Source organism: Hippoglossus stenolepis, chromosome 1 (assembly GCF_022539355.2).
Source record: "Hippoglossus stenolepis isolate QCI-W04-F060 chromosome 1, HSTE1.2, whole genome shotgun sequence".
Taxonomy (NCBI): domain Eukaryota; kingdom Metazoa; phylum Chordata; class Actinopteri; order Pleuronectiformes; family Pleuronectidae; genus Hippoglossus; species Hippoglossus stenolepis.
Window position 1 is genome coordinate 18,761,680 of NC_061483.1, and position 9,027 is coordinate 18,770,706.

The following is a 9,027-nucleotide window of genomic DNA, read 5'->3' on the forward strand; positions in this document are numbered from 1 at the left end:
GCGGGGCCACCCTGCCCCTCATCCGCCACAGGCCAATACGCATCCAGAGGTTCCAGCTGAGTGGCGGGTGGCCCGCTGCCTCTTCCGAATGACAGAACTAGACTTCTTCTGTGGAGATTTGGTAAATTACCACAGGATGTCATTATTAGGATGATATGTTAAACACAGCCAGAGTCTGATAGACCTGTAATGTAGGGGGACTCCTATGGCTGTAGCATTGCTGTGAGTGAGGTTTTGCCCCATCACAGTTCAATTTATTATTTTAAGACTGATTCCACTATTTCTACATGGAGGAAAAATAAGAGATTTCCCTGCTGTCATTTCACCTTTATGTAGAAACATGATCACATCTGCATAAATATAAGATATAGGTCTGATTAACAGTCAACTGAATGAATGAAATGAGGAAAAATCCCATATGACTAAAGCATTCTCCCAGACGTCATCTCTGGTCCTCGGTGCAAAAGCCGTTCATTTGTCTCTGTTGACTTTTAAACAGTTTTTGGAATGGAGGAGACATCCCTGCTTTCCGTTGATTCACGTCAGTGTTTTCATGCAGGAGGCTATTGTAGTGATGAAGGGAACAGTGTGAGAGTGGTAACACTGCGCCCTCTGCTGGTTCCTGCTTTGAATCAAAGCCCCTGTAAATGCAAGAATGAGTGTGAAAAAGCAGCTTTACTGCATTATTATTATCAGTATTATTATTATTATTATTAATAATAATAATAATAATTTTATTATTGTTGTTGTTATATACTCAACAATCAGTCTCCACATTGAGCTGTCAGCTGCCTCCTCCTCAATGATGAAGTGCTTGGTGAGCATGCCAGCATGAAGCAGGTGGTTCTCCGGCTGGCCCAGGACTTAGGACATCAACCATGCACTTCATGTTGTATGATGGAATAATGGGGGTTGAAAGGAGCTTCATCATCTCAAAGCCATCCAACAACCCACTGCGGTCAAAGTCATACAGACAAAACAGGAAGAACACCTCTGACAGAGAGAAGAAGGGTGACATGTTTAAAAACAAACACATTTGATATACAGCTGCAGAGGATGTACAGCAAGAAAATGTCTTTACACACAATCACAGTTTTAGTGACGATAACAATATGATGTGGAACACAAACGTACCAACAGAATCACAGACAAAAGCTTAAATAATCTCTGGTCATCTTCTTAAAAAGATTCAAAAAGTCAAAGTCATAGAACTTGACTCCATTAGAACCTGACGTAGTTCAGTGAGCATCTGTGTGTAATATGAAAGTTTGTGTGTTTGCTAAAATCAGAGTCCTGTGTCAGATCTTCTACAGGTGTCACACCAGCAGGTGGAGATATCTACCTTGTTCCCAGGACCTGATTTCTGCTCCTCCCTGACCGTCAGTCTTCTTCACACTGGACTGAATGAAAGTTTGCAGCAACCTGTGGCAGACACAACCTTTTTCAATCCATCATTTTAAATCCATTGTTTTCAATCCAGCAGTAAAATAGTAGAACTAACCCTGATGAGTAACATTCGTTAATCAGTGACTGAGTCATGTTGCAGATATCAGACTGGCAAAAGACAAATGCAGAACTAAAATATCTTGAGTGGATTATTTCCCCTTTTGTTATTCTTCCGGACTGACACTTCATAAACACGCTGAGTAGTACTTTAAGTATAGTCACATCCTTTATGACTCAAGGCCACGAGAGCAACTACAGGAAATGTATTGTTTTCATTTCGGAAAATTTACAGAGAACTCAGACAGAGAGACATGGTGCATAATTATAACCATTGTTGAGGTGGTTCGATCCTACTTATTCCGGTAGGTGGCGCTGAAGGTTTTTAATGCTGGTAACGATCCCTGAGTACTGCCATCAAAAAGCAGTAGAAGTAGTAGTAGTAGTACTTTGGGCACCGAGTTTGTTCCATGTTATTCACGGCTGTTCCCAGGGGAGATTGTAGAATGGAGCTGTGTTGCATAATCTTTCCAATGATTTGAGAGAGGCCGGTCGATGAGGAGGAGTTCATGGATCTTTAACGATCGACGCACGGAGTCTTGAGGTGAGCGGAAGTCGGGAGGTAACTATCTAAACTGTGGGCCGGGTGAGTGGCCTGGTCATGGACCAATGGCACAAAAAAGAAACGATAAAAAAACATGTCGAACCCTTTCGCTGATTGCTCTGCCTGTTTAGAGACGATCAAGGTCCGCGTCATGAAATGTTTGTGTGTGACGCTAGCAGTCGCTGAATCGGACGTTAAACGTTTGCGCAATGTTCGCGTAAACCATTGATGAATGGTTCAGTATGTAACGTTAGAGCTCGTACACAGTGGACGTTACTACTGCTGCGGCGGTCATTGCGCAGGATTGTTGTTGTGGATGCGTTTGTTTACTAGCACGTTTGCTAGCAGCTGGTCGGCCTGTGTTGTCTCTGTGCAGCCGCCGCCTGCATAACAACAGGTAGACTCGCTGTTTAGCTTGATGTTTATACACGTCTGACGCTGTTTGTGCAGATGTTTACGCTTCTGCTCGCTCTTCTGTCAAAACCTGAGTTCAACCGCCAGGTTTGTGGCAGTGATGCTATCTTAGACACGATCAGGTCACTTTCTAGCTCAATAACATCTGAGTTAATGAGCTGGTTGTTTGTTTTTTGAGAGTCATGTTCCTACATGATCAATTTCCTGGAATAACTTGATAATAATAATAAATGTAGTGTGTGGATGCCACTTGTCTCAAACGAGGTGGGGCCCAGACACTGAACAGTATGTATTTGTGTTTCCTGCCTTTCAGCTGCCAAACCTCTCAGCTGAAGGAGATCTGTCCTGATCAATGTCACTTCTTGATGCTTAAGTGGAATCCAGATCCAATGAACCCAAGGGAAGTCTGTCCAGCGAGAGGACTACACCGACAATGAAAGGTAGTCCAACATGCAGCTCTTTTGTTAGCTTTCTGAATCGTGTTAGCATTTAAAATGCTCTTGGGAGGCCAATAAATCAGGGTGCTTTACAGGTAAAGCCCCTGGTCGGATCTGTTATTTGCATCTTTCCTGAGAGATCCGATCGCAGGTGGACAATGTTAAGTTTATCTGTTCACAGCTGGTATTAAAATGTGTTTTAATACCAGATTGTGATAGGATCTAACTTTCCTGTTCTTTATGCAAAAAATATGGGTTTCATTCCTGTCCGTGAACACCAAGTGATGTCGTTTTTAACTAAGACAATGACAATGTTTATGTGTGTGTTGGCACAAGCGAGAGAGATAGAGAAACAGAGCTAAGTGGAGTCAGGAGGGGCTGAATGAATGAATGCGCACAGCTCTGAAGACAGATTTTACTCGTTTAAGACAATGATCAGTCATTATTGGATGATCAGAGTTGATATTGTGGCAGTGACTGAAAACAAATTACCCTATAGAGAATCTAGTGAGAATCGTAAGATTAAGTTTCAACAGTCACAGGGCAGATACATCAGCTGAGTAGGCTGTCCTTCATTTGTGGCCCAGGACAGATTTGAATGTACACAGCGATGAGAATGTGGCCACATGTGTCTCGGACCCCCATTTGGGTTCATTCAGACCTGTACTTTGCTCTGACCACTTGTGATTGAATCACTGAGGACGGGTGTTAATACCTATTCTGATTGGGATCTAAATGACAGTACAAATTTCACTGTCAATGATCTTTCAGGTGGACCTTGGAAAACAAGAAAAAGGAAATGTAAGAAGTCACCGGCAAAGAAAGTCGCCTCAAAAACCGCTTCATCTCCAGGATCAGAGGAATCAAACACTGTGCCAGGAAGTGATTTTGCCATTGTCAGCGAGTTCCCAGCATGTTCCTTACTGAGTACTCCAAAAAGAGGCCGGAGACGGACAAGACAGACTAAAGATGTCTGCTTGACCTCCACGCCAGTACGCAGCTCCTCCACTGACAAGCTGACCAAAATCTCAAAGTCACCTCCTGGAGCAAAACAAGCAGAGCTAGAATACACTGAGGTCATCACTCAGTTAAAGGTATTTGATCATTACTGATGATTGTTGTTTCGACATGCAGATAAATCCAGTGATTTATAATTTAACTCCTTTTGCATCTGATCTGCTGTAGGCAGTAGAGGTTGATTTGCCATGCTGCAAGTCAAAATCTCAAACCAAATGCAAGAAGGTTGATGCTTCCCAGCCAAGACAACTCAGAAAAAGAGTGCAGAAGGAGCAAGTGCAGACCTGCAGTGAAACCAAGGGTCCACAAGCCAAGCGCCAGCGCGTCAAGACACAGAGGACTGAGAAAGGAAAGTTGCAGAAGAATACAACTTCTCTGTCGTCCAAACGCTTAAGACCAAGATTTGAACTGAAGAAGCCTGATTCATCAGAACAAGGTAATGCCTCTGTAGTGTTTGTCTTATGTACAGTGAACACAATTCCTCTAAGTTTCTTTTAAGAAATTGTGTATTTTGGAGGTCTTCTTATTCTCTAAATATGAGTTATGTTGTCCAAAATAAATGGTGCCATGTACGGACTAACTTTTGCAAGATTGTCTGCTCTAATTCGGTATTATTGTTGTCCCTCTGTACCCTCTCACCCCCATTCCCAAAAAGACGAGTCTTTGCTGTCTTCGGATCTTTCAATAGAGCTGAGTCACCATGAAGAACAGCTGCCATCTCTGTCTTCCTCTGAAGATGAGGAAAGTGAGGAGGAGGAGCTACCAAGTTTCTTAATGCAGATGGACAAAAGTGAGAGAAAATGTATTTATTGAATGCAAATAACCTCTATGCTGAGTTGATAAGAACTGGATTATGCAGAAATACTGTAGATCTAAAATTGACTGTTTGGCCTCTTGTGTTTCAGAGCCTCCGTCCATTACAGAAGGAGCGTTTGTGTGGCACAAAGCTAGAAATTATCCGTTCTGGCCTGCATTGGTGAGTGTAAAAACCTGCGTGGATCATTGATTTCTCATAATTCCTCACATTAGAAAAGCTTGAATTTGTGAAGTCTAATCCTTAATGATTGAAAAAAGCTTAAATCCACACTATTTTTTTGGCAGGTAAAAAGAGTGAATAGTAAGCAGAAAAAAGCCAGCATTGTATTCATCGATGACCCAATGATTCACACCAAAAAAGGGTAGGAAATTCGACGGGTTTTGATTGTAATATATATTGTGAGGATCCCTTCTCAATAGAGCAATTGTGTGGAATCATTTTTTTTTTTTTCGAATCTTTTCCATAGTAGAGTGTTCTACATTTTTTAAACTAATATCACATCAACCTATCTAATACAATGGTTGGACAAACTTTGACTCTTTCACATCCCCAATAATTCCTCCTTCATCAAAAATGGTTATTTGGGCTGTATTTGTCATTTTTGTCCTTTCATTGCTGGCCACAGAGAGAAACCGGAAAGTCCTTCAGTGGTTTTTCAATATCTTGTTGTGCCATTTCAGTAATCTGCTTTGCCATGTTTCCTCCAAACAAACTGACACTTTGGAACAGTTTCACTTTCAGTTGCAGCAGCTTTACTTCAGCAACAAGGTTCTTTAACAATTCTCTTAGTTTCTCTTGTGTCAGAACACGGTCTTGTGAAAGCCACTTGTTCAGCACACAAACTCTTCTAAAGAGTGTAAACGTTATCCAGGAACAGTCCTTGGAACTCATTAGTTCAGCTGCATGTTTTTAGTTCAACCACTGTGAGCATGTCCCTGTAAAGTAGGAACGCTGGCGTGTCTTCTACTTAAACATATTGAAACGCAACTTCCTGCATTTGCTTTTTCCTGCCAATTGTTGTGGCAATATTGCAAGGACACTATTGCAACACAACTGCGTGTTGCGTTCACTCTGACAAGGACGTGACTGGCTTACAGGCTGAAGGTACCACTCTTAGGGAAACATCAGTCTACAATTTAGTTTTTCTTTTATCACAGACATATTTTTATTGCTGTCATGAGAAGGTTTTTATGTATTTCTGAGTTTCTTCTTTTGTATTTATAATTTCCTCGTGGATTGTTAATGGCACGGAGGCTGCTTTCCCCACCCCTGCAGAGTCTCTGCAAATCATACTACTGGATTTTGTAGTTAGCTCATAGCTTTCAGAGATTGCCAACAGTTGCATCTCAAAATGAGTTAAAACGAATGAAAGCCATTGAGGTGTCCTCTGCTAGTAGATGATGTCTTAGGAATGTCTTTCATATCTGATAGGATTTTATTAAACCTTGGCAGCACAAATTAAGATATTTAAAGAAAACGTTAGTGAGGAAATGTCTTGCACACTTTCAGATAATCAGGAACTGACGTAGTTGTGTGTTTCTGTTCTTTAAGGTTTTCTGTGACCCTGAAAATCCTGAAGCCTTTTGATTGTGAGGAAGCCAGTGAGCTGCTGGTAAGAGTTACTCACAAAATATAAACTTGATTTTCTGAAAACAATATTTTCTCGACACAGTGACAAACTATCTCTGACCCTCATTGATTTTGTCATAGTGTAAAGCCAAAGAAAATTATGATGCTGTTATTGAGTGGTCGACGGCCCTCATAACGGACTACAGAATACGGATTGGTGAGTATTATCCATTGCTTATGTAGACAGAAACAGATGAAGAACACTCGTACTGGGATGCACCTTATGTAAACAGTATTGTTCTGATACCACAGAAGTATTATCAGTATTAATCTGGTTTTGTCTTTGTAGCATGTGGCTCATTTTCTGGGTCCTTCATCAAGTACTTTGCCCATGACATGAGTAAGTTTTGTTGTGTGACACTCACAGAATATAAATCTACTTGAGTACACCTGTAGCCCCACTCAGTCCTACTGATTCTCTCTACTGGTTTGGTTGTTATTTGTTCCAGGCTATCCAGTGAGGAGGAAGTACCCACAGACTGACTCGGAGAAACTAACCATCACCAGCGAGTCCATGATGGAGGAGCCATGTGACGATCTTAAGGAGGTCAGCTTCAGTGATGAGCAGGAGAAGGTCAGCAGGAGTTCAAAGCGGCTGCTGCCGGACCGGACTCATGCCGCCCACAATAGAGCCAATGAGAAACTCGTACATTTCATCGTCAAGCAGCACATGGTGGAAGGACACCTTCTGGTATGATTTAATGAAGTCTCTTGTGTCACTAATGTAGTTCTTGATTTAAGTAAATGCATTCTCATTACATTAACTTATTTAGATAGGGCTTCACAAGATGATAAAGAAGCAAGCTCTCATCCTTGAATGAAGACATTCACTCTTACTTACTCTTCTTACTCTCCCTACAGGCTGTAATCCGTGGGCGGCAGCAGTCCAGATGGCTTCGCTCCTTTCTGAGTGCCAATCGAAGACGGGTGGTGAACACGTACCTGGAAGATGACCAGCAGTTGGACCAGGTCTACTGCTACCTAAAGGAGCTCTACGAGACAGAGATGGCCACCGCTCCTTGCCTGGCCGAGGTGAAAGCCATGGAGCATGTCCCCTTTGTTCTGGATGTGCTTCTTCCTGAGGTGAGCTGCAGCTTCCACCAACACATGTGTTGTTGTTGTCTGTTATTCTAGCCCATTTTTGCTACCTGAAAGTTAGTTTATGAAATGTATGTGTTGTGATATTATTGTCTCTCTGTCCAGGCCATCATCCATGCCATTGCTGGTGTTGACAATGTCTCTGTAAAACAGGCAGAGGAGAAGTACTTAAAAGGACGTTGTATAAGCAACAGGTAAGATTTAATGAGTGAAACCATTAAAGGAATAGTTTCTATACTAAATATGATCAGTGAAATTTATTTTTTTTCTTCCTTTTTTCTTCAGAGAAAGACAGGAGTTCGACTTGATGATTGAGCAACATATAAGAAAAAAGCATCAGAACACTGCACTTGCATTATTGTCTGACTCAATCAAGTTAGAGGACTGATAATTGTAAAATAAAGGAAAGTATTTTTGTATTTTTTTTTATGTTTTGTTTATAGGCATTGTAGCCATATCTGTGTGCTTTGCAATCCATGATAAATCGTGTCTTCTGGATTTTACATCTCAAAATCAGTTTCTTTAAGAAGTAAAGAAAGATGTCTTAAAAATGTTAATATTCAAATTACCTATCTTTAATGCATACCTGTTTGCTGCCAGTACTGCCAAATTCAAAATATACCTGTCATTAACTGTTGTCTTTGTGTGCTTGTTTTAAGAAAATCATTAATTTAATAGTAAGTTCACACAATAAAGAATGGAGTGCCAAATTGATAAATAAATACCTTCACTACATCAGTCACTAATAAAACATCAAGTGATGCATGCACCCAGGGGCTGCTTGGGAGTTATACAGTACAGTGGGCTGTCACAAGGTAAATCTGTAAACTATCTATCCCCCATTCCAAATAAATATTTAATTTCATGGGATAAACCTACTTAAAGTGTACGACAAAAGTATTAAACCATGTCTGGTTATTCTGCCGCTAACACCCAGTACATTAATATCAGGAACTCCCACAAGTAAAGAAACGTAGAGTGATGCAGACAGTCTGTGGTACTGTCAACACATTGCTCCTACGTGTCAGGTTGGTTTTGTTCGGCTCCAGCAGCTGACAAAGGTTTATTATTCCCTCTGATGAGGATCTATATCTTTCATAAAGATCCACATCAGAGAAGGTAAAGGGATTTTGTGGGTCTGATGACTCCTGTCCTCCTCAGAGACTCTAACATTCCACACCCAGCTCCACGGGGTCCTCTAAGAACGCTAATGTCACGTTCCAAATGAATTGATTGGTCAGTGGGCGGCGTTTTATACGGGTTGATCTGTTATCTCCAATTTGTCCTGCTCCGGAGCAGGTTAGCTGTGATAGTGATTTACCCCGATAAGAGGTGAACAAGCTTCGTAGGATTGGAAACCCAGAATTTACCCTAGACCATAGACCTCACCATAACATCTGATTGTGCACGACGTTTGTATCATTGGAGGAACAATGCCAAAGTGATATATGCACGTTTTAGTGCAATCATAATTAACGTGTTTTAATAAAAATGCATTTAAATTAAATCCAAACACTTGAATTTTCATTGTATTTCAAGCAGATAGTCTTTTGATCATCAGATGTATG

At 41.1% G+C, this 9,027-nt stretch overlaps 1 protein-coding gene across 4 annotated transcripts; it reads left to right on the top strand.

Moving 5' to 3' along the window:
• The first annotated feature begins 1,674 nt into the window (after positions 1-1,674).
• On the top strand, positions 1,675-8,096 carry si:dkey-127k13.1 (PWWP domain-containing DNA repair factor 3A). 4 transcript variants are annotated; one of them, XM_035173663.2, is made up of 14 exons: positions 1,675-2,065; positions 2,775-2,901; positions 3,670-3,992; positions 4,084-4,351; positions 4,571-4,705; positions 4,821-4,891; positions 5,017-5,093; positions 6,284-6,344; positions 6,443-6,518; positions 6,651-6,701; positions 6,811-7,052; positions 7,223-7,444; positions 7,565-7,653; positions 7,745-8,096. In XM_035173663.2, exons 2-14 carry the CDS (start codon positions 2,895-2,897, stop codon positions 7,845-7,847), a joined length of 1,725 nt encoding a protein of 574 aa, XP_035029554.1. In that variant the 5' UTR covers positions 1,675-2,065; positions 2,775-2,894; the 3' UTR covers positions 7,848-8,096. The 4 variants fall into 4 exon arrangements, with proteins under 4 accessions (XP_035029554.1, XP_035029500.1, XP_035029724.1 ...); XM_035173609.2 differs by having other exon boundaries at positions 1,676-2,047; XM_035173833.2 differs by lacking the exon at positions 1,675-2,065 and adding an exon at positions 2,071-2,089.
• Positions 8,097-9,027: the final 931 nt, after the last annotated feature.

What these genes read in the sequence shown, in the direction of transcription:
- si:dkey-127k13.1 (XM_035173663.2), top strand. An exon ending in AGGAAGCCAGTGAGCTGCTG is followed by an intron (nt 6,345 to 6,442) that starts GTAAGAGTTACT and finishes ATTTTGTCATAG; the next exon opens with TGTAAAGCCAAAGAAAATTA. An exon ending in GGACTACAGAATACGGATTG is followed by an intron (nt 6,519 to 6,650) that starts GTGAGTATTATC and finishes TTGTCTTTGTAG; the next exon opens with CATGTGGCTCATTTTCTGGG.